Consider the following 24,021-nt stretch of genomic DNA (forward strand, 5'->3'; position numbering starts at 1 on the left):
ATCCGTGGTTCGCTTTATCACACTGAAGACAAAAAAGACCCCAAAGAAGTAAATACATTTAAATGTGGAGTCTCATCGACTGAAAGTCATTGTACGATGACTTCATGTACAAGTTTTACTTTCTTATCTTTTGTATTTTTGCGCGAACTTCATAATCGCACAGCCCACTAGAGGTACCTAAAGGTCATGAGAAATGATTGTAAGCAGAAGCATGCCGGCTACACATATTTGTGATAGTATGCAGAAACTGTTGTAAAGTCCCTTCAGTCGCTGGTATCGCTTCACAACCGGTTATGTTAGAGAGATTGCTGCGCACAACAAGATCTGAAAGTTGCAAAGGAGCGAAAGGAACAGCAGACGGCTCTCGAGGAGAATGGGCACAGTACATGCAAAGGTAATCAGTGCCGAGCCCGAAATAACATATTATTAGCATTTTTAAAGTTATATGTCGCGATCATCTCCGCTTCTCTGCCATTTGGAGAAGTAGCGTAGTATTTGTATTGTGGCATGGTTTTGCTTAGGAGAAACTCCTACAAATGGTTGAGGTTGTCTGTGTGTGCATTCTGTGTCTCGGGGTTACTTTTCGTTCCAAGAATGTAACTGATCACTTGTCAGAACTGTTTGCAAGGACCCCTTCTATGATTTCCTTTTCAAGGTAAAGAGGTTACATTATGGTCCTCATTCGCAAACCTTATTTTATGAGAGTACTCAGGCGCAGTATGCAACTTTTATGTGAAGCTCATGATGCCTTTTATGTATTTCAGTCATTTGAAAGCCACGAATCGGAGCAGCTTGATGTTCCACTTGAAAGCATAAAAGTAAGTTCTTACAGATACGGAAAATGAAAGCACATTCTCCTGATCGAGAGTGCTGATCACTACCAAATTCAATTTCAGGCTCGGGTAGACAAGGTATTCATCGATGGTGTCATTCGAACAAAGGATGACATTCTTCAAAAGGCTGTCAAAGATCTATTTTTTGCCAAGGATTTTCAGGAGGTATGTCGCGGCACATTACTTTTTGGAGGACATATAACAAAGTCATGCATCATTGCAGGTTATATTAAGGACCAGAGATGTTAGGAAGCAGCTAGAAACCCTCGGAGCCTTCAAGCAAATAGCGGTAGCAATAGACACCAGCACTGGTGAGCCCAATTTTCACACCAAAGAAGTGATGCAACGCAGTTTTAAAAAGTGCTAGTTTTGCTCAAACATGAGCAACATAACGTGCCTCTTGCATATTACTTTCCATTACAGGACCAGAGTCAAGCCCACATGGATTGGAAGTTACTTTTAAAGTTCAAGAGGTTAAACGAATTGTTGGTGGGATCAACACATTAGTTGGAAACAATGAAGGCAGCATGGTAATTGAGTCACCTAAACTAAGCTAGGCAACTAAAAGGTTGTTATCAGACAATAACAGACTGTTTGTCCAAATTTCCTAGGTTGTGGGGATCAAGTTCCCAAACACTTGGGGGAGAGGGGAATTTGTGCAGACAGAATACCACTACGGCACCAAGCATGCCAGCGGTTTCAACGTAACAGTCAGCAAACCTTTCCTTGGATGGCTCAATCCAAGGTAGGACGCTCACGGACGAATTTCTTCCCAACGTTCGAATTTCTCTAATCTATATCGGACCTTAAATTTTTGCTGTTCAGGGTAACTGGAGCTGTATTCCAGCAGGGAGCCGATTTCACTTGGAGTGGTTTCCGGCAGGTCGACAGGGGAGTGCTCTCGGAACTAATGGTTTGTACACTCTATATTTTACGGCGCGTCAAGGTGACACTGTGTCGTTACAGTTTGAATCCACGCTGGGTGTACATCACAGCTTGAGGTGGGAAGCTATCTGGAGAGAGCTCTCCGCATTGACTCCCACCATTCCTTTCGTCATACGGGAAGAAATGGGACATTCTTTGAAATCTTCTCTCAAGGTATGCTTAGTTGCCACCGTAAACTTTGTGTGTTTTTTATTTCATTTTATTATTTGTTTTTATTTATTTTTTTATTTACTTTATTTTTATTTTATTACAGCACATAGTAACTGTGGATCGACGCAACAATCCTATTCTTCCTCAAGAAGGGTCTTACTTCAGGTTGCATCAGGTAACATCAGTATCTCCTACTCAAAATTCAATGCTTTTGTGGCTCTCAACACATTTCCCATTTTCTCCTAGGAACTGGCTGGAGTTGGTGGTGACGTTGGCTTCCTGAAGAACGAGGTTGAGTACCAGCTCAACATCCCCATCAACAGCGACTTTGTAAGTCCAATACAGTTTTGTATTACGATTAGAGCCTGCAGCTTTAGGGTTTAACCTGATTCTTCCCCAAATTGAAGGTTGCCTCTTTAGGGTGAAACCCAATTTTTATCGGGCAAATTGCCCTCACTGAGACATCTGTAGGAATGCACACTAACTTGTTTGGCAGCAAACGCAATTACATCACCATTTGTACCGAACCAGTTTGAATAACTGAGCCCTATTTCTTTCTGAATTTAGCGTACTGGAAGTTTTTCCACACGAATTTGCATGAATTTAGAACATACGTTTATTTACCCAATTTTTACTCCCCAAATTTAGAAAAAATATTTCCCAAAAACTTCAGGCTCTAATTATGATGCGCAGAATTTGTTTGACTCCGAATAATCGTACCGACGTGTACACACTTTGAAGGTTCTTCAGGGCACTTGCCTGGCGGGTCACATGATGGGATTTGGCCACAACAAGACATTCAACATCTGCGACCGCTTCTTCCTCGGTGGCCCCCTCAACGTACGCGGTTTCCAGCAGAGGGGGGTCGGACCACAAGTTGAGGGTAAGTTGCGCACAAGGAAAAGGGGCATGTCTCGACGTTGTCAGAAGTATCATAAATCATGCTTTAATGTTCAGTTGGGTTCGTTACAACACTCATGCTATGACAGAGAACGTCTCCGTTTGAGACGCTCGAACCGACTGACTCCATGCCGGCGGTAAGTGCCGGCGCAAAGTCCAGTCAGAGTTCAAAGACAGGAAACGGCGATCCTCACGTTTCTTCCGTCTCACATTGCCTTGCTTGGGCTGGCAGCCCAGACCAATACACAACACATGCATTATTAGAGAACGAAGCCGGGAAAATGGCGTGCTCTGTAAATGGAGGAAAAAAACAAAGATGAAGATGATGATGATGATGATGTCTTCCAGGCCACTCTGTAGGTGGAGCTGTTTACTGGGCAGGAGGGCTTCACCTGTACACACCCCTGCCTTTCCGACCTGGGAAAGGCGGCATAGGCGAATATTTCCGTCTGCACGCCTTCGCCAATGCTGGCAATCTGGGAGACTTCAAGTTGAGTGAGTTATTTCAAAACAAATAATCCTATCAAATGGGTTTAGAAACAATCTCCTCACTGCATGTGTTGAGCGCAGTTTGTAGCACACTAGTCCATTGTGGTTTTCCCAAGGCTTGGCAGACAGTCATGTAAGCTTTGCTGTTGAGGAGCAGACAGTTACCGTGGTAACACGTGCGGTTTACACCTTCCCATACCTGTGTCGCATTCTAAGATCCTGAGGACTGATGGAGAGTTAAGGTGCCTCTCTCACAGTGCAAATTTGGCTGTGCAGTAGTTCCTGAATGTGCGTAGCACATTGCTCGGTACATTTGGAGGCGAACCCCTGCATCATCGAGACGATTTCGTGCAAAAATGAGAGGATCGTTTCACAACCGCTTTGAAGTTGCATACTTGTACTCGATTGTCTCAACATGCAATGTCACACGACACACGGTGTATGCACATTTAGAGGTCTGTAATACTACCATGTACGCAGACGGAAACCAACTTGCATTTTCTCCGCAGCGGAAGACGTCAAGCACAGTCTGGAAGTGCTCATGCACAACATGAGGTGGTCAGTCGGGGCTGGGCTGGTCTTATCGGTGGGTCATCTTGCGAGGTTTGAGCTGAATTACTGTGTCCCCATGAAAGCCGAATCTACTGACAGGTGAACCATCAAATTACTTAGCGAGAGTCCACTTGTAGCAAGATATACTAAGTCTTCAAATTGCAGGCTACACCCAGGATTGCAGTTTGGCGTAGGAGTATCATTCATGTAGGAGCTTTGCTGCTAGTCTGACAGCTAGCCCATAAAAGGTAAACTTATCCTCATCAATCCAATGACTAAGTTTCTTTGTTCTTATTTTTTATTTTTCAGGAAAGGATTCCTTGAAGACACTAGCCCCCTTTTGCAGGAAAACACAAAATGACATTAAAAACCTGTTGTTGCTTCAATGAACCCAAACAATTGCACTGCCAATAATAAAGCATTCACGTAGTAGACGCAGATCTGACATTCGGAGAACGTGGTTATTAAATGAGAAAGCTGCCACCTGATCTTGCCATGGAACTACACAAGTGAGCTTTATTACAACAAATGATGGTGATGCTTTTCCAGTTGATGGACCTAAAATTTGAACTCCTTGTACTTCTTTGTTGTCTTGCCACTGTCTTGTTGTTGTTTTTTTCTTTTGTTCTGTAAAAGGAAAACGTTTCGCCACATTTTATACCATCTGAAACAAAGATTGGGTGTGCCGTGGAAACTAGTTAGACACAGACCCTTATGTTTTTGGGGTTTCATGTTCCTTAGAAATTGGGGGCACAAAAATCGGCTGTGTAAAAGCAGATTTTTCAGGTGAAAGTGCTCCTAGCATTTCAGACGAACACGCGAAACTCCGCTGAATGCACGGTGCTTAGCGTTCTCTGGAACCTGTACTGTCGGCACCCTAAAACACAAGGCCCCTTTTTGCACACACACAGTAACTATGCAACGAGAGACTATGGCTACACGAATGCACTACAAAGCACATGGCCGGGACTTCAGAATTCCCTAAGGCCAGGTGGCAGTGAAGGTGCCAGAGCACAACAACGCAGGACTGAATTTATCGCCCTGACCAAACTCGAGGCCGCAACGCCCTTCCTACCTTCTTCCCGAACTCTGTATGACAGCGTCATACGGTCTGCTAGACCGGTCTGATTACAGTCGCCGACCGATTTTTCGGACTCATTCGCGGAACGGCCACGGGTCCCATAGAGTTCATGTATAAGAACGTCCAAAATTTCGGACGCTGTGCAGCTCCGTCGCTCTATATTTCAGACTCTGTTTGCCCAACCAACGAATTTCTTTCTTGGGGTGACGGAAAATATTGGTATCATCCGAAATTCGTATCAAAAGAAATCTACCAACTAAAATATTGAGCCAAAAAAATAGGCAGTGTTGATTGTTCATTTTCCATTCCTCTGAGTAGAAGAGGGGTCTTTCGTAACACTTTTGCGTCTTCGTTCTTGGCCAACAGGCCCAGCACGTGCTGTCCGCCCGCGAGTCTCGCGACAGCGCTGTAAAGCGAGCTTCACCTACAGCACGCATGCGTTAGGTGAAGCCTTGCGTTAGGTGAACTTGATGACGGCGGTGCCTCTGACAGTGTACATTGACGAAATGTCGCTTCGGGAAATTGAAGTGAAATTCGTTCTTTTCAGACTGCTCGATTATGCAGACTTTTGCGCGATCCCCGCAAAGTCCGAAAAATCGGACGGCGACTGTATATGAAACAGAACGACCGGCCACCAGAATGCTCTGAAGCTACAGAGTGCTAGCTTTTCATCCGGTGCCACCGGCATCTCTGTAGATGTAAATGGAAATCAATAAAAAAAAAAAAAAAAAAAACTGCTAAAAGTACAGGCATGAGTCAGGCCCAAGAAAAGTCAATTGTGAGGGCCAGGTTGACCTCGGGTTTTTGGGCCAGTTCGGGTTTGCACGTTGCTCCTCTCTGCCACGGCGCCATGCAACTTTTACGCCATCGGAAACATGATGCCTCTTTCTCATTACAAGACGAGCTCCTCACTTATTATGACTCACCTTTTGCCTCGCTGCGTGCTCAGCCACCATGTCGCTGAGGTCCTCTTTGGCCAGGTGCGACTGCTGTTCGCGGAGGGTTTGTTCGTACCGAGCGGCCATGGCAGCTTGGTCCATTTCCAGCTCGCTGGGGTCCAGAGCGATTTCCACACCTCCTGGACGTTCACTCACACTACCCGCTACCTTGGCTCCCTTGGTCAAGGCCTGCATTAAATATCATTGGTCTCTCTCTCTCTCTCTCCAACAATGCACCGTCCCTACGCTAAAACTTACGGCAGACATGTCGTAGATGTGAGTGGACCCCATCATAGCAGCACCCACTCTCTCTGCCTTCTTCTCTGGGAGGACTGTGTACAGGGATGGTGTGTCTCCGCTGAACAGAGTAGTAAAAGACAAGTTTGCACAGTGCTTAAGTTCTGCAAGCCCTCCGAGATGCCTTCTTGGCCATTGTTTCACTCCAGAAGCACCTGTTCTTCACTCAACCCCTAGAAGACCCTTAAGTTCAAAATGTCCCGTCACCAACGACTCACCCCTCCATCTCTGTTTCGATCTTGCGTTTCCGAAGCTCAATCATTTCCGGAGTCTCCACTCCGGCAGGTATTGAGCTGAATCCGCTCGGGGTCACCAGTCCCTCCGCGGGGGTCACCAGGCCCGTCTCGTCCTCCGCCTGTTCTTCCTCCTCAGATTCTTCCTCGGCTTCAGACTCTTCCGAAGACTCACTCTCGAGCTCACCCCATAACGTGTGGTCCACCTCTTCCTCGGGAAGCATATTCTGGGCACATTTAAGACGCGGCAGTTGTCGAGTTTTACCTTCCACGTCACATAACGCATTTATCTGGATCCTCTCAATATTGTGAGTCTCGTCAATACGCAAGCCTCACTTTTCTGAATGATGGATGCTTCAGTCAACAATGTCAGAATTGGTATTACTTACGGAACCGTCCGCTGACTGTGTTCCGAACACGTCCCCGTAGAGCGGGCGTCCCATTTCGTCGACGGGAGGTTTGCCCCAGCCTCCAGCATGATAACCAAAAGAGCAACCCTGTAACGCAACATGATTGAATGCTTTGGTCAATGTGTTCAGTAACATTAATTCAGTTCTAATAGGACCTCACTAATTTAAGCCATGCATTTTATTTTATAGTAGTTAGGCCCTACTGTACACATGACCAACTTACATCTGGAATGGGCGCATTCAGCCCAGGTATCTTCAAGTTAGGATACGACGGTGGTGGACCATACCTCTGCATGGCAATAAGCCATGGGGGAGGACATTTCTGGGAGTTCTATGACAAAAGATGTTAACGTGGAATAACATTAGCACTCGCAGCTCATGCGTGAAATATGCACGCGCAACTCACGGGTCCAGTTGGCATCCCAAGGGCGATACGCAGGTCGTCCGACAGGTCGCCAGGTTTCTTCTCTTTCAGGCGAGTTTCAAATTCTTTGCCCTGCATGGCAGCATTTCATTGACAAAATTTTTCTTCTATGTCCTTACGCATCAGTAAAGCTTGAAGTTGTCACGAAACCTTCTCTAGAAGTGTTTTGTGGTGCACAAACAACATCGAGTAATACCCCAAGCTTTACCTGGTTTGACGACTATCCTTGCACTTGCTGACCAAGAGTGAGGGAGGCCCCGCCTCCTAGATGCGGGCCAGTAGGAGAGGACACAGAGGGCATGCACTTCCTCTGCTCTCGCCTAAGAAATGGTGCAGTGTTACCTTGGTTTTCATTAAACCGCCGTCTTAACCATTAAACCACCATTTAACTGCCGCCTTTGTCGTCCGTTAACCGGCATATGCGCGACTCCCGCTTGGCTTCCTTCCAGTGTTGACGGATGGCTGAAGCCGTTGGCCAGATTGGTGCGCCATGGCAGAAGCCTTGCAACACGCGAAACAACGGTAACGCTGCGCCATCTCTGAGGTGAGAGCAGAGGCTTGGGAAGTGTCTGCCCTCCACGTCCTCCTATTGGCCGGCATCCAGGAGGTGGAGCCTCCCTTACTCTTGGTCAGCGAGGATAGTCGGTCTGACCATAAAACAGAAGACTGCGTGTGTATGTTATGTTACTGTGCAAGAAAAGTCAGGCTTTACGTAAAAAAATTCTCAAGAAGGTTACCTCGTAATACAAGTCTCCGTGCATTGTCATTCTTGGCTTTGTCTGCCATTTGAAGAAGGCATCATGTAGCTTCTGGTAGTCAATGTCAATCTTGCCCAACTTTGGACGAACTTTCTCTCTCATTTTCGCCTTCATGGTCTTTTGGTCCTCCTGCGCACATCAGTACGTCAAATTATTAGGCTTACTAGTATGCCACCAAGCTGCGCACCTTCTCTTGAAGTGCTTGTCTCATCTCCATGATTCCAGTCTTCTTGATGAAACCAGGAAGGTCGAAAGGTGGCTTCTCTATACCCCTCTTGCCCTGAAGGTACTTCCGCTTGAAGCACCAGTGACGGGGAACAGGTACTGTGTTTCTGGAGGACTTCAGCAAAGATTCTTTGGTCAAAATGCAGCATTTGCAAAGAACCTGTGCATACTCAAGGACCGTGGGCTTCAATTTCGAGTGTTTACTTCAGGTACGCGAAAGTCACTGGACTCAGTTTTTAACAACACCATTTACTGATCCCAAAGTTGTGGGTTTGGCTGAGGATGCTTGCAACTCATGTATAAGTAGGGAGCGACTTTTTCGGGTTAAATTCCTTTCTCAGATTCGGGGCGTAAAAATCGGGCGCTATTTTCATATCTGTAATTCGGGGAGATATCGGGCGATAATTGTGCTTACGGGTGTTATCGGGTGTTTTTCTTTCTCCTCTTGTCAATTAAGTCCTTTCCTAATCTCTTTTTTTTTTCGTGGGATCGTGACCTTCTATGGGTAATCCCCAAAGGCATAGACAGTGTTGACACACATGGGTGTATTGCTGGGAACGAAAGTGACCCATTTTTACATGTGTTCCACGTGGCGACCTTTGTTCGTCTTCAGTGGAAACGTCACTTGAGGACCAGAATTCGGGGAGAAATCGGGTTTAACCCGAATTGGTCGGAGGTCAGTTTCGGGGGGGGGGGGGGGGGGGGAATAACCGGGCAGAATCGGGTTTAACCCAAAAAAGTCACTCTCTATGTATAAGTTACAAGCACAGGACACATTAAGGTGCCCCGTGCTGAGATATCAGTGCATCTTAAAGATCCCCAGAATGTGGGCAGTGCTAATTCGCGCACAGAACACTGTTTAGTTAGTTATTATTATAGCTGTCACACAACATAAGACAGACAATTTACAGGGAAGCTCACAACGTATGTTGAAATCTGGGGCCATCTTCATTTTTGTGAGCGTAAAAACATCTTATGTACTGATGTAAGCCAGTATGAAGAAGGTAATGTACCGTTTGTTAAATATCAAAAGTCACTAAAACATTTGTTTGGCTCTAGGGCTTCTTGGGTTTTTACCTGCATCAACAGCACCATATGCTGAATTTTTCCATACCTTTAAGTGCAGCAGCAGGACTGGATCTTTTGCTGTGACATCGTGCATCTCTACAAGCTCGGGCCTGTTTACTTTCTGTAAAACGTGGAATATCATCTCTGTGTTATTCAGCAATCACAATGTGACATATTGTACAGTGATTTGGGGTGATCCCACATGCTAAAAAGAATGGGAGGGTGATCACCTGCTTTAAGTCTGCAATTGACATCCTGCTCAGTTTTTTCATTTTCCGCTTAGACAATTTTGGCTTTTCTTCCATTTTCCCCTGCAATTACAAAACACACACTTTGTAACGCTGTTCTGAGATGACTTGCATTCTCCAAAAAAATCTCACAAAACGATGAAAAACTCGATCTCATTCCTAATCCCTCGCCAACTTTCAGGACATACTCACGAGATCATCATCATCTTTCTCGTCAAGATCTGCAGGTTTCTTCCGCTCGAGCAGCCGCTGAGCTAACGCAGCTTCTGACAATGTCTCTCCATCACCGGTACCTTTCTTTTCTGGCTCTTGGAGCTTGAATTTCTCAAAGATGAGCAGAAACTGGTAGTAGTAAGGGTCTTTGCTGTCAATTGTCTCTTGAATATACCTGATATGAAAGAGGGGGCAGGCGAATAAAGTTTGTGCAATGGGATGGCACTGCGAACAATAAGCCAACGATGAAAAATACCCAAACTCTGCCTGGGCCCTGTAGCGTTATTTTTACATAGCCGAAGTACAACTCTATACAGAGTTGTTAAAAAATAGCTGGTAAATGCGACAACAAGGACACACGTGGACAGGAACGGAACAGAACAAGTAGCGATGACTTATGACTTGCGCGATTGACCAACCAGCCATATACATACAGGGTGGGTGCAGATCAAGTAGCCCCACATTTTCGCACATAGCACGTTCCCTGCATACCGTACGAACTGTGCACACGACGGCGCACGACGGTGCATTTATGTGGTACAAATCGAGCAAAAAAATCGTGGTAACCAAACTCTGCACAATAAAATTGTTAGCAACGCGAACTTTGCCACGTGTACTACTTCCAATGGAACAAGGCAGTGTAGCGCAGTTGCATCGCCCTACCACTGCGGGTGCCACTCACGCAGAAACAAAACGAGATCTGGTACACCCGGTGGTAGCTAGACGAAACTGTGCCGTGACTGCCATATTGACTTCTGCATAGGAAAATCGGGATGCGCGGAGAGCAACGTTTGTATGGATAAATTTTTTGTTACGTTGAGTTTGGCTACTACAATTTTTTTGTTTGTGTTCATCGGATAAATGCGTCCTCTGGCACCACCGGAAGTTGATGAGGTAAGCAGGGAACGCCGTACGCGCACGAATGTTGGGCTACTTTATCTGCACCCACCCTGTAATTTCATTTGCTAAAAAAAACGTTGAGATTCTTTTCTTTTAGCATTTATCGCGGGAAAACAGAGGGATTGCTGCAAAGCGAAACTTACTCAATGTCAGCCTCGACCCGATCCTTCTTGGAGTTTTGCAAGTTCTTCTCTTTCTCGGCTTGCAGCTGTAGCTGCTCTTGCACTCTCTGGGCTCTGGTCTTCTTCTTTTTCTTCTTCTTTTTGCCCTTTGCCTACATTTGTACAAAACACGTAACAACATGCTGAATGAATGTTCACTCTGTTGATAATATGCCCAGAGATTACAAGCAGCATTCAGGACGGAATGACAGGAAATGCCCAGTTTCACCGAAATGTGACGTTGACACTGGGTGTCATCCATGAGATGTGAAAGGTGGCTAGTATTTGATTTTGGTTTTACTTTTGACTCCGTGGCTGCTTGAACGTCAGTTTCGGAATTCAGGGACACATGTCCCAATAGCATGTCAAAGTGGCCACCAATTAGACGTATGCCCACTAGTCATGCATATGCCCGCATTTCTCTCTTCCCCGGAAAGAAAAGGAGGAAAGAAAGGAAGAACCCAATGGGGTGTTTCCTTTGCCCCATGACTAACAGCCTGCACTACCAATCTGAATCCACTGTGAAGCACAAATCTGAACGTTATGTGAATCATCAGAAAAAGCACCATAAACTCCTTACTTCGGGAACTGCTTTGGCTACCTCCATTTCTTCTTCTTCATCCTCATCTATGGCTACCAGCGCCGTTGTCTTCTTAGGCTGGGGCTCCACCTTAGGTACTGAAGATATGCAATATCATAGTTGAATGTACATAAATTCCCCTCTGCAGTAAATATGCCACGCTGCAATCAATTATCAATTAGCTGTCAATTTGCATTGCAATTATGAGACATACAGTCAAACTCCTTTATGAGGAACTTCAGGAGATCGCGGAAAATCTTCATTGTAAAGGTAACTTCGTTAAAAAGGATGTTTAAAAAAAAAAGCCTGGAAATGCTATCAACCTTGTTGATCGGTAGAATTTTGTTGCTGTGATTAAAAACGCACCTCTGACCCACTTGTTGCATAAAAATACTGCACCCTCGTATGTTGCTATGCTGAAATAGAACAACCTACAAGAGACATTCAACTGCCGTTAGTTGGGAAGCCAAGAATTCTGAAAGTCTGCTCCAGCGGAGCAAACGAATGCACGCCAACAGACATCCGCCATGTTTGTTTACATTACGCATCGTGGACGCAGCACCGCGCCATGTAGTTTCGGTTTGGAAATGTATAAAAATTATTGCAATTCTCAACAGAATCTACTCGTTAAAGCCGTGGATTCTGTTGTTTTAAAATTAAAGGAAATTTTGCTACTCGGTGCAAGTAGCAAAATTTCCTTTGCGAACAGTTCACGAATTTCACTTACACTGTGAATCGAATCCGAATAATTTCTTCAGACAGCGAATCAAATTCAAATAATCAGGAAAGGCCCAATTCGAATAATTTTGAATACCTCATGGTGAAATATTTTGTGGTGTTGTGCTCATTAAATGATGTTCAGCTCCAATCTTGTGAGCGTTTTCACCCAGCATAACGTATTGCGAGAGATGGGTCCCTCTATGTTGTGTATGGTAGACTGCATTGAGAGTTAGTCAACATGTTCCATGCAGCCTGCTTTGTGTGCATCTCCTCATTTCGATATTTACATTGACCATTTCATGCACTTTTTTGTTTAGAAACTGCCACATATTGCCATCTGTCACTGAGCATAACTCTGCAAGTTGGGAGTATGTTTACTGGAACATACAGCACCTAGAGTAGTGTTGACCATGAGCTCACAGAAGTTGTAGACTTTAGTGACAATATTGTAAACAGTGTAAAGCGGGCTTCACCTAATGCTCGAGAGCAACAAGGTGAAGACGACTTGCAGAATGGAGCTTCACACCAAATGAACAATGGCAGTAACGTGAAGTGGGCCTCACCAAACTCTTGGATGTAATGAGGCGAAGCCCACTTGCTTATACTTCACTTCAATATGGAGCTGTGCGAATATTCGAAATTTCGAATAGGAAACGAATGTCTGATACTATTTGTAATGCTATTCGCAACCTATTTTCAGTATTCAAAATTTTCGACTATTTTTCGAATAGTCGTATCGCAGCGAGGTATCGCTAGCGCCATTCTGCAAGTGTGCTTCTCCTCATTATATCCAAGGGTTAGGTGAAGCCCACTTCACGTTACTGCCATTGCTCGTGCTGCTCCATTCTGCAAATCGGCTTCACCTCATTACGCTCGAGCGTTAGGTGAAGCCCACTTTACAATGTTTACAGTATTCTGTCACTAAGGTCTACAAATTTTGGGAGCTCATGGTCAGCAGAAAACTCTGGGCATTGCAAGTTGAAGTAAATGTACTCCCAGCTTTGAGAGTTGTGTTCAGTAACAGATAGAAATATGTGCAGCTTCTAAAAAAAAGTACAGGAAATTCACAATGTAAACAAAGAAATGAGGAGATGCACACACAGCAGGCTGCATGGAACATGTTGACTAACTCTCAATGCAGTTCATCCCACTAATGCAGTCTACCTTAAACAACACAGAGGGACCCTTCTCTCACGATATGTTATGCTGGATGAAAAGGTTCGCATGTTTGGAGCAGAACACCATCTTATGAGCACACCACCACAAAATATTTCACCATGAGGTATTCGAAATTATTCAAATTGGGCATTTTCTGATTATTCAAATTAGATTCACCACCTGAAGAAATTATTTGGATTTGATTCGCAGTGTAAGCGAAATATTCGTAAATTATCCGCAATGGAAATTTTGCTATTCGCACAGCTCCACTTCAACATTATAGAAAAATCTTCGAAAATTTCGAATACTGAAAATAGGTTGCAAATAGCATTCGAATAGAATCAGATATTCATGTCACATTCGAAGTTTCGAATATTCGCACAGCTCTAGAGTTTGTTCAGAGGTAAATAGAGTCGTACCTTCCTCCACAATGTCGTTCACAACAGTCAGCGTATCCCCCATCTCGAGGGCTCGCTCCGAGGTGGCCAGGATCTCTTCAAGGGCATAGGGAATGTGAACTTCTGCCGGAGGAATGGCTACAACCGGTACTTCGAGGGGCACCCCAATGGGTACCACTTGTGGTATTACCTCCATCATGCCCGTTTCCATAACCTATTCAGAAAAATGAGCGCTTGGTAATGAGCAAAAAAAAAAAAAAAAACACGAACACAAAGAAGTAAATAGCAGCTGACTGTGTGCAGATATTTGATATTGCCCTTGGATGTTGAAGCACCTAAAGCTCCTGTGAAGCCCGTTACAAGACGTGAAAAGATATGTACTGTAAATTTTTCGAAGCAGTTCCCGATGACAAATAAACTTGCTTTGTCATACACCATCGCTTTTTGATTGTCTGCTCTGGGACAGCATGATCGTTCTTCTACAGCAAGCAACGAAGAAAAACGGACGAGGCTGGGGGTAGGGGGGACAAGAGAGACGAAAAACCCGAGGAGAGAAGGGGAAGGAGGTTGGGAAAGAAGGTCTGTCTGCGCATGCGCACTTGACCCGAGCTTTTTTCCCGCGCAGCTGATCTGGGACGCTGTGAGAGAATCCCGCAGATCATGTGGTTTGGGCGCCCGCCATTTTCCCTGGACCATTGCGTCAATGGGAGTTTCCGGCGAATGGCATGGCTAAGCTAGACATAGCTGGCACAGACTTCGACCGATTAGCCGGCTAGTAAGTCGCTGTGACAGCCCTCTCTCACGTTTAAGTTTGTGAAATGCCGGTGCGTCCCACTCGCTTCAGGTTTCGTTTTATCGTGACACGCTCTATCTTCGTGGACTGAGAAGCACGTAGTCGCCTACTCCGCGCTTTGGTGCAAATTCAGCAAAAACACCCTCCGGCGCAGCACCCCGTGATTGGCACAGATTGGCGCAGCACTTCCATCACTGAGTTAACAATTAGTGACTGCCTAACCTAATTCAACAGTCTTACAGACCTAAATCTTTACAAATACAGTAGAATCTTGATGATACGATCACGGATTATACGAATTTCGGGATGATACGAATTTTTTTCCGGTCCCGGCCGGAATGTCTATTCTTCCCATGTAGTCGAGTTTGGATGATACGAACACGTTATCTTGCCTTTACGGATGATACGAACGAGCCGAGGATACGACAGAGGTCGTTCCCCCGTGACGCGAGAGCGCGCGAGTCACGCTGCTCCTTCTTTCGAAAAGGGAGGGCGATCCTCACCACGAACTCCCTTACATCATGTTGCGCAATGCAAGCAATGAATTTCCCTTTGGTGGTGGTGGAGGAGATAAGATCAAAGGGATTGCACTTCCAGGAACCTTATCACCTTATCTCTGTTTTGACCTTTTTACCCCCCTCGCTGCAATAAACCTCGAAGCTGTGTGACATCGCTCTGGCGGAAAACAGCGACCCAGAACACTTGGAGGGAACATATCAGGACAACTTCTGGCAACATTACGCGTCACCATTCCGCAAGTCGGCTTCACCTAACTCCTGCGCGCTTTAGGAGAAGCTCGCTTTAGAACAGTGTTGCGCGACTCGCGGGCGGTTGGAAAGCAAGTGCTGGGTCTTTTGAATCGTCTCGCGAATTTGGGCAGCCTTGACCAGAAACGGTGACACAAGAGCGTTACGACAGACCTCTTTCACTGACAGTAACGGAAAATGAACAGTCACTGTCTATTTTCTTGCCTCAATTTATATTTTTGTTTAGTTCGATTGATACGAATTTCGGTTGATACGAATTTTTTCCGCTCCCCCGTGAGATTCGTATCATCGAGATTTTACTGTATAAAGAATCTCACACATGCATTAGATGCATGATTTTCTAAAAACAGCATGTTTCAGTCAATCTAATCAAATGTAGCATGGAAAGCATCCCAGATGTGTAGAAATATTGTGGTATCGTTTATGCAAAAAGTCAGCATTGTAGATGCGTACAAACAAATTGTTCATGGCAAACAGAACAGAATGGTGAAAGACAGGTGAACCCAATATCAATGGGGGTCAGACCTCGCCAAGCTGCAGTTTTTGCACCTTTTTGTCTGTATCCCCTCACTAAGTGTTATTGGTGAAATAAATTATTATTATATTATTGTAATGATTGAAAGCTAGTTGCTGATTTTCAAGCCCATGCCTTTTGCACACAGCTCATAATGTACGTATACTGTACGTACATGTATCAAACATATGACGTTGCTTATGAAAGAACGCATAAATAACCAGCCTCACCTGTGGCAACATCCCATAGTCACCAGCAAGCTGTGGTGGAAGCTTTACAAAAGCAAAAATGCTATGTAGAGTTTTATATTTTTTATCCCATAAGCTTCAAGAGGAAGCAACAATACTCACCTGTGGCATGTCCCCATATTCACCAATGACCTGAGCTGAAAACTGGATTGTAAATAAGATAACATTATTAAAAAAAGACTTCCCTGTTAGAAATGAATGAAAGCTGAATATTGACACACTCCATACCTAACTCACGTAAGACACCTATTTAAACAATTTGGATAAAAATTCTGGTGTACTCAGAAATTGAGCACAAAGAAGAAACTCTTCCCACAATAGAGTCTGCACGTCTCGATGGACCTCTCCATTCTTTGAAATTGTAAACGTTAAGATACAGTACATATTTTGAAAACATCCTTACCTGTGACATATCGCTGTAGTCCGCAGTAAAGTCCACCTGCAATATTTGTAGTGATACTGTTTACATGAATGTGGGCTCGCAACAACAATACCAAATGATTTCCGAGTCATCGATACAGTTTCCAATTTTACAAAGTACAGTTTATTCCTATTCTCACCGCTGGTGCAACTGCAGAGCCATGAGGGAGTCCAGCACTCATTGCGATTTGAGCAGGATCCGGTATCACAACAGGAGTCACTGCAGGCACTTCCACAGCATCTACTGCGGCTGATGGGAAATTCTCGGGCACAGTGATGATATCCTGGTAGACAGCCTGCTCCTGCTCTACCACACTTGGAAGCACCTGCAACCAGGATTTGTATGTTGCAGCACATCATCATATCAAAAACACTGTAGAAGAATACATCCGATTGCTTATTCTACTATTACGTAATATACACAGAGAGGACTGAGATGGTGTTATTTTAACAGAATTGGCAAAGACTTCATAATATGGTACCTTGATATGTGCTTTCATGGGCAGAAAAATTGCTATTATTGCTGGGAATGTAAGTGACCCATTCTTGCATGTGTTACACGTGGTAACCTTTGTTCGTCTTCAGTGGAAGCGTCACCTGAGGATTTCATAGTGACTGGAATTCGGGGAGAAATCGGGTTTAACCCGAATTGGTCGGAGGTCAATTCGGGGGGGAATAACCGGGCGGAATCGGGTTTAACCCGAAAAAGTGGCCTAGTCGCTCCCTTATAAAGTAGGTCGTGGTGCAAACACGACCACAGCTAGAGCCCCTAGCTTTCTGTGAATCCACAGAATTGGTCGCGTTGCACAGAACCTGCTGTTTCCCTCAGAATTGTGTGTTTTTCGCGGAATATTCGAAGAGAATCACAGAATTATGTAAGGATTTCAATCAATCTGCAACATTTTCGCACATTAGACTCCATCATTAGTCGTGACTGACACTGCTGGGACAAAAACATCTGAACATGCTGCAACAGAAGAAAAATTTACAGGAACTCCCGGAGAGAAATTGCTGAGCTGAGCCTAACTCTTTTTGTGCACTGAAAACGCACGGGACGAGCTAATAAGCAAATTTAGGAGAATGCTGCAACATTACTTGATTGTTTTTCTCTTGTCCACAGAATCCTGCAGATTTGTATATCCCACTTCACGAAAATGTTAATTTTCCACCACAGAGAGCTAGGGGCTCTAAGCATAGGGCACAATGTATAGACGGAAAAACTAGCACTTCCGAGCTAAATGGCAACTAGCTTTAGGGTATCATAAAAAATGTACCATGACCATGTAAAGAACTGAACAACACAGCTGAAAAAGGCTCGCACCATCCATATGTAAAGGAAAATGTGCACTGCCTCCCATCAAAGCAAAGAATAAATTTCATGCGCTTACCCCATTCACTACCATCACAACTATGAACTATGCTCTCACAAACGCATCCACGATAGTTGGTGATTGAACTCAAAATTACTAGCAAAGCTATTTGCTCTACCTTACAGCAAACCTGGGTGAAATGGAGTTCCTGGCATGCTATGATTCTCTGGCACCCAATGCATTCCAACGTTCACTCACACTTGGCTCATCATGAACAGTATTTTATCCAAACAATCATAAGTACAGACTGCATTAGTACATTGTGAGGTAAAACTGTACTATGTTAAAACATAAAAATTTGGGGCCAAAAACACAACCAAATAGCAGAGATAACCTTTCTGTCAAGTAATGGCATGTTACAAGCTGGAAGCTAATACATAACGAAACTTTGTGAAAATAGAAAAATAACTTACTGGTTGTTCCATTTCAACAGCAGTGTCTTGTTGTGGCACTTCTTCCACAGGAGCGGCCTGCTTAACTTCCTGCTGTTCCGGCTGGTGTGTTGAAATATGTATACACATTATTGTTATTGAACAGTAACCAGTTCAACAGAAAATTCCTCAAACACCATACAAGGAGTGTTCTTTGACTAATCCACTTCCTGCATGGACAATAACTTTATACTATAAAGAAATGAAGTATTCAAAGGTGAGATGTTGGGCGTGTTGGAACATACTTGTAGTAGAGTAGCGCGATGAAAACACGGACACAGAAGAGAACAAACTAGAGCTAGCTTGTTCTCTTCTGTGTCCGTGTTTTCATCCTAGTTTTGCATTTAGTGTTCAGGTGAGAGTGTGAACCGGATGTGAAGAGTTTAAATACAGTGAAGGCAAAAGCAGATGTGACATGAGAGCCTGTCGTCAAACATAGAGAATTATGTAAACTAAACACATGACACAAAGATGACAAATGACATGAAAATGCAACTTTAACCATGCCCTGCCAGGTGTTTTACAACTTCGCGAAAGCAAGCTGTTGCCTCTTCTGAGCACAAAAGTCAGACAAAAACTATAAGTTTAATTCATATTCGAAAATCTGTATGCTATTGGGTTACAATGGGTGAGCAGTGTCCCTGTGCGTCAAAATATGTTTTCATCCATAATGCAGTGAGATGACATACTACCTGCAATTATGTTACCTTGTTATACTACCTTAAACATTAAGACGATATATTACATTAAACAAAGGAAGGGTAACGCGACGTCCAGCACATCCCAGGCAGTGCAAGGGCGAACCACACCCTTCCACACACTGGAACTCAGCAATTGCCTTAGACCAAGGCGGCACCCCTACACATTCGAGGCGGAGCACTGAATATGAGCACCGGCTTCAATTTATAGTATGCTAGTGCCCCCCCCCCCCTTTAGTACATTGCCAGGAATTCATTCCACAGTCACCAACTTAACACACCTAAAATCAACCTCTGAAGTGACAATAAATCAAAACCAGAACTCTCTCACGAGTTGCAGCTCCCGCATGTCACTTATTCAGGCAATCCTACACAAAAACGACTTTTTTTGGTGCACACACATAAAAAAGAACTTGTTCAGTACTCATTACAGCATGCCTTACATACAGGGCCGGCGTCTACTTTTTGGTCCTGGGGAGGGGGGCCATACCACTTTGGCTGTGTGTTCTGTGTAACCTTAGCACATGACGCCCCGAAGCAACAAAGCACGGCACAATCGAATGAATGAAAAGCGTACCATACGGCATCCATGGAACCTTTGATATATTCCATTCTATTGAAAGGTTACGCTTGTACACAATGCATTAATATATGCCTTGCAAAGACCACACTTGTGACTGGCTCACAACGCAGCAGAGCTTCGCAGACGACAGTCATCAGTTTGTGGGACGCCAAACACAGCGAACTCGAGGCCATCTAGCCGTCACTTTTGCGCCCCCTCGGCAGACGACTGCCCCCCGTAGACACCGGCCCAGCTTGCATAGTGCCTTTATGTACAGTGGAGAGGTACTACGTACCATTTCGTGTCTCTCTGTTGCAGAAGCATCTGTTTCAACAGTGGTAACAGGTGATTCCTCTAGTACCTGTAATAGGAGTATGATATGCTGTTGACTCAGGAGCACAATATAAACGTGGCATTATATGCTTCAAATAACAGCTTAGCACTTGCACAAAGAAGTACCATATGAGCTTCTGAGAACGTGCTAACTCAACAGGCCATGGTATTCCCATGCTGTTCAATCCGGCACAAAGTAGAACAAAATCTTACTGGAAGTTGTCCCTCTGTAGTTAAATGATGTATTTCAGCTTCAACTACGTTGTCTTCATGGAAAATCTGCTTCGAAAAAGAACAAGAATAAAAATTTGCACATGATCATGCAATCCCAAAAAAGAAGCATGCCTGTTCATTCGGCTCTTCCTGAGCCTCTTCTATTACATTCGAGGGGATCTCCACTACTGAATCTTCAGCGTTCTGCAATGGGCGTTATTCCGCTCAGTAATGGAAAACGGGGACCGCTTTCAAATCCACAAGAAAATTGTCAATGAAACGGTAGTGAACATTTCTCACTCACCTCCGTGGCCTCTCCTGCGCTTTCCATTTCTTCTTCTTGTTTTTTGTTTAGTCCTTCCTGCGATCAAAATCAACCTTGTAAGCACAAAGTCTCTACGTATCCCTTACGCTGTCATAAAACGCAGCTTACTTCCTCCAATGCAAGTTGTAGCCGCTTGACCAGATCTGCTTTCAGACCTAAAAGTACATATAAAAGAACAAAATGTAGTTTTTGTAATATCGTATACAAGAACGCTGCGATGGTTGACACATGTGTGCCGAAAGCCGGCAAAATACGAATGGCCAGTGTCAACAATCCACTGAACGATCTGTAATGGAAACTTGATAAAGCTCTACAAAGTGGCTTGTGCAGTGTTATGTCGATTTTACGTATCCGCACATCATGAATGAGAAAAATAAGTGTTCTAGCTGTGTTATATGTGCGCGAATAATCTAAAATCGTCGTGAACAGCATGTCGGTGAAAGATGACGAAGTAGTGCACAAAACAGCAGATGGATTTAGCCGCATTGTCATGATCAATACTACAATATCTTGCGTTTAGCGTGACGTACCTGATGTTGGTAGTCCCATCGCACTAAGGCGTTCTTTTAAATCAACAACGCGCAGTTTGGACAAATCGCTCGCAGTGGACGACGCCATTTTGACTGACTTGTTTCGCAATCGTCTTGGCGGCGGTGGCGCTGTTAGCCGTGCAGCAAAACCAAAACCGCAAAACAACAAACAGAAGCATTGGTCCTAGTAAGGGCAATTCCATCTCAACTTTGACACGCATTTTCGCGCTGTTTCAAACCAGCATAATAAAAAAAATGGTACTGTGATGTTACACGTAAACCAGCGTATGAAAAGTGTGTGCCCCCCCCCCCCCCCCCTATTTCTTTGCACGTGGACCGCATGCGCAGCCGCAGGTTGAAGTGGAAGCAAGCGGTCACGCTTATTGTTATTGCTACGCCAGTCGAGACACAGATTTCAAATTCAAGGACGGCACCCTACCAGTGTTCTGATCAACTATATGTCTCGCCCAGCACAGCAAATTCGACAGGACTGCTATTTACGTATATTGCTACGTGCGACATAGTCAACGGTGGAGTAGCTGCACGTGGACCACCGGCAGCTGTTAAAACTCGCGTCATACGTTCAAGTGTACGTTGAAGAAAAGAACTCACGTCGGGCTGTAGCATCGTTTGCAGCGTTCTGTGCGCCTTTTTTCCCGAAATACTAAAATGCTCGTTGCTCAAAGCATCGAATAAATATCTGGGGCGAATGAAAGGGATGCAGTCAACTGCGCGAACTGCTGATCTGGCAGTTCCCCTTGGATACATGTGTTTATCTTCTGTTGACGAGCCGCACAGATGTTCTCTCCCTCAATGTGCAGAGAGCACGCGTCGCACGTGACACCGTCGTACACGCATCGAAGGTGGGGCAAAATAGTGGGACTTGTCCTTCTTTCTTACTGTGTATTAGATGTTTTTGCTGTGTAAACCTAGACCGCCTCCACAGTTTCGCCCGAGCGAGATAAGATAACGACGAGGAATATGACGACGCGCGCAACCATGCACGCAAGCTAGACAGGTACGAGATGGCAGCGAAATTCTTATCTTTTTCGTTCCCTATGCTGTTTCTATGCATGTTTCGAACAAGGAATAGAAAGGTAAAAAAATATTTGAAATTTTTACAGGAGTGGAAATCAAGAAACTCGCAGTCGTTCATCGGAATTTTTTCCCGGTATTCGTGGACCGTCGCTTCGTGCTTCTAACTCTCCCCGTTTGGAATGCTTTACAAAGTGAAGACGACGAGGGCCATCCTGGTGAACGGTTCCAAATTCGTTTATTCAGCCGCCAGGAACACTACCTCTAGCCGCTGTCTGAAGCTCCCTGACAGCCGTGCCGCAAGTTCCGGAGGCCTGCTGTTATTGCTGACAAAAGTGAGGCGAATTTTACCGGAGCTTCGATGGCCGCGTGCGGGTTGCAGACGTCGAACAGTTCCAAACGGAATGGGTACGCAAACGGGGGCAAGAACCTTCATTGTGGTAACCTGTCATCGAGCAGCAGTAGCGCTGCCAGTTCCAGCGACTCCGACTCTTCAGAGACATTGGATGTCGGTAAACCTCCAACGTGTTTTGTTACGACGACGACCGTGGACACCGCAGAGTCCAACGATGGTGACAACAGTTCTTCCGACGGTTCGGACTACGAGGAAGACAGCCCGGTGGTTGGTTCGAACGTTTCAAAGTCTACCAATGCGATGAAAGTACCGCAAGTGACACTGGTGAATACGAGTGACTTTTCTCACGGAATGGAAGTGCAGATAAGTCCGCAAGGAAGGTAAGGTAGAGCTACAACGGCGTAAGAAATTAAAATTCGGCGGGTTTAAATTCCGCTCGCACGTTGTTGACAGGTTAATGCAACCCGTCCCTACTGTGCGGTTCGTGAATCTCCTTGACGACCTGCAGTATGCCGTCTGGCTCAGCTTCGTGCGTGAGTGCGGCCAAGTAGGTAAGTTGACCCGTCCGCACTGGACACGTCTCAACCAAACAGGATTTGTGTTTTGAGTTCTGCTTGAGGTAAACAATTGTAATCTGCAGCTGGGAACTACATGCATCCAGACTCCCCTCTGCCAGGGTCCTACTGGAATGAGAAATGTGTTTCTTTTTCCCGCCTGAAACTGTTCATGTATGACGGCTTCAACAGCACACCGGTACATGCTCTGCCCCCTTCCTCACAGACTACCAGGTACAAGATCTTACAACTCTCTATTGAACGTCCAGGTATCCTTGGTGTGCAACAAGCGCTACTTCCTCCAGATAAACTTCGGCATTGTCAACGATGCGGGTCACATACTTGCCAGTACGGTCATCAAGCAGGGTCTTATTGGTACATGGTTTGTGGCTGTCAACTGCAATCGGTCCAGCACTTCCAGTAAGAAACAGAGGTGTGTTTACATAGGATCTCTATGGTTGAGTGTGAAACCTCACTAGCATGCATGTCTTTTTTTTCTTTAGTCTCTCCACTTCTGACAACTTTTTCATGCTGTAATGTTGTGCGAGTCACGTGCTGCTTGCCACACACATATATTTGCACTACTAATTAGAGTCGGGACAAAATTGCAGATTTGTTGCCACCTGTGTGTTATAGGCATGCTTGTAGCAGGTCCTCACAAGGTCACATAGGGGTCCATTGCTGGGTGTGAATAAAATACAGTTGAACAGTGGCTGTCCTAAGGATGACCCCATGTACTGTCATCTGAGAAGCAATGTAGCATCCCACGTACAGATTTTTCTCCATACTGGTGGAATCGTGTTATCAATCACAGGGCTCACTTTTAATTAGCTTGGGCATATTCCCGGCCTGAATACAATGAATTAACACCAGAATGAATGAGCAGATCCCTGTTGCTATTGGGGCAAAAGTATCACTGGACACCCTCACAGGACAGAAGCTGTCATTGGCCATCAACTTGTCCACACACATCCAATATGTGGGACTGTTTAGAGTATACCTGTGTAAGCAGACTGGTGATGCAAACATTTACAATCTACTTTGTGATGGTACTTAAAACCACTTCTGCTTTCAGTTTAGGGGCAACAGGCTTGGCAAAGAGATGCAAGACGGACTGATCCTGACTCTCCTGCTCTGCAACTGTATCATATTGTGTATAGCTGTGAATAAACTTTTTCATCTGAGAGAGGTG

At 44.9% G+C, this 24,021-nt stretch overlaps 3 protein-coding genes across 6 annotated transcripts; 2 read left to right on the forward strand and 1 right to left on the reverse strand.

Moving 5' to 3' along the window:
- Positions 1–34: 34 nt before the first annotated feature.
- Positions 35–4,301, forward strand: LOC135394073 (sorting and assembly machinery component 50 homolog A-like). Its single transcript, XM_064624552.1, has 15 exons — positions 35–394; positions 765–818; positions 897–998; positions 1,057–1,144; positions 1,257–1,363; positions 1,445–1,578; positions 1,659–1,746; positions 1,800–1,931; positions 2,032–2,103; positions 2,175–2,258; positions 2,670–2,811; positions 3,177–3,323; positions 3,827–3,968; positions 4,035–4,117; positions 4,179–4,301. Exons 1-14 carry the CDS (start codon positions 374–376, stop codon positions 4,078–4,080), a joined length of 1,359 nt encoding a protein of 452 aa, XP_064480622.1. The 5' UTR covers positions 35–373; the 3' UTR covers positions 4,081–4,117; positions 4,179–4,301.
- Positions 4,302–4,357: 56 nt separating this feature from the next.
- Positions 4,358–21,709, reverse strand: LOC135394069 (splicing factor 3B subunit 2-like). 4 transcript variants are annotated; one of them, XM_064624538.1, is made up of 26 exons: positions 21,498–21,709; positions 20,464–20,510; positions 20,335–20,391; positions 20,163–20,234; positions 20,031–20,096; positions 19,780–19,845; positions 18,207–18,287; positions 16,564–16,749; positions 16,407–16,442; positions 16,106–16,147; positions 15,986–16,027; positions 13,703–13,895; positions 11,406–11,503; positions 10,808–10,938; positions 9,744–9,939; positions 9,534–9,614; positions 9,350–9,424; positions 8,198–8,350; positions 7,990–8,139; positions 7,235–7,324; positions 7,052–7,159; positions 6,808–6,915; positions 6,404–6,645; positions 6,147–6,246; positions 5,877–6,077; positions 4,358–4,496 (listed from the first exon to the last, which is right to left on the reverse strand). In XM_064624538.1, the coding sequence occupies exons 3-26, from the start codon at positions 20,359–20,361 to the stop codon at positions 4,428–4,430; spliced, it is 2,613 nt and encodes an 870-aa protein (XP_064480608.1). In that variant the 5' UTR covers positions 20,362–20,391; positions 20,464–20,510; positions 21,498–21,709; the 3' UTR covers positions 4,358–4,427. The 4 variants fall into 4 exon arrangements, with proteins under 4 accessions (XP_064480608.1, XP_064480605.1, XP_064480606.1 ...); XM_064624535.1 differs by lacking the exon at positions 21,498–21,709 and adding an exon at positions 20,886–20,993; XM_064624536.1 differs by lacking the exons at positions 15,986–16,027; positions 21,498–21,709 and adding an exon at positions 20,886–20,993.
- On the forward strand, positions 21,247–24,013 carry LOC135394075 (uncharacterized). Its single transcript, XM_064624554.1, has 6 exons — positions 21,247–21,903; positions 22,010–22,655; positions 22,729–22,826; positions 22,916–23,028; positions 23,099–23,262; positions 23,905–24,013. Exons 2-6 carry the CDS (start codon positions 22,282–22,284, stop codon positions 23,945–23,947), a joined length of 792 nt encoding a protein of 263 aa, XP_064480624.1. The 5' UTR covers positions 21,247–21,903; positions 22,010–22,281; the 3' UTR covers positions 23,948–24,013.
- Positions 24,014–24,021: the final 8 nt, after the last annotated feature.

This window comes from Ornithodoros turicata, chromosome 5 (assembly GCF_037126465.1).
Source record: "Ornithodoros turicata isolate Travis chromosome 5, ASM3712646v1, whole genome shotgun sequence".
Taxonomy (NCBI): domain Eukaryota; kingdom Metazoa; phylum Arthropoda; class Arachnida; order Ixodida; family Argasidae; genus Ornithodoros; species Ornithodoros turicata.

Excerpts from the sequence above, each read along its gene's own strand:
- LOC135394069 (XM_064624535.1), bottom strand. The coding sequence starts at position 20,973 with ATGGCGTCGTCCACTGCGAGCGATTTGTCCAAACTGCGCGTTGTTGAT. Across the intron at positions 20,235-20,334 it reads GCGCAGGAGAGGCCACGGAG|AACGCTGAAGATTCAGTAGT; the intron begins GTGAGTGAGAAA and ends CGCCCATTGCAG. Across the intron at positions 13,896-15,985 it reads ACTATGGGATGTTGCCACAG|GTTATGGAAACGGGCATGAT; the intron begins GTGAGGCTGGTT and ends TTTTCTGAATAG.
- LOC135394073 (XM_064624552.1), top strand. The coding sequence starts at position 374 with ATGGGCACAGTACATGCAAAG. Across the intron at positions 999-1,056 it reads TTGCCAAGGATTTTCAGGAG|GTTATATTAAGGACCAGAGA; the intron begins GTATGTCGCGGC and ends GCATCATTGCAG. Across the intron at positions 1,364-1,444 it reads GAAACAATGAAGGCAGCATG|GTTGTGGGGATCAAGTTCCC; the intron begins GTAATTGAGTCA and ends CAAATTTCCTAG.
- LOC135394075 (XM_064624554.1), top strand. The coding sequence starts at position 22,282 with ATGGCCGCGTGCGGGTTGCAGACGTCGAACAGTTCCAAACGGAATGGG. Across the intron at positions 22,656-22,728 it reads CAGATAAGTCCGCAAGGAAG|GTTAATGCAACCCGTCCCTA; the intron begins GTAAGGTAGAGC and ends CGTTGTTGACAG. Across the intron at positions 23,029-23,098 it reads ACGGCTTCAACAGCACACCG|GTATCCTTGGTGTGCAACAA; the intron begins GTACATGCTCTG and ends TTGAACGTCCAG.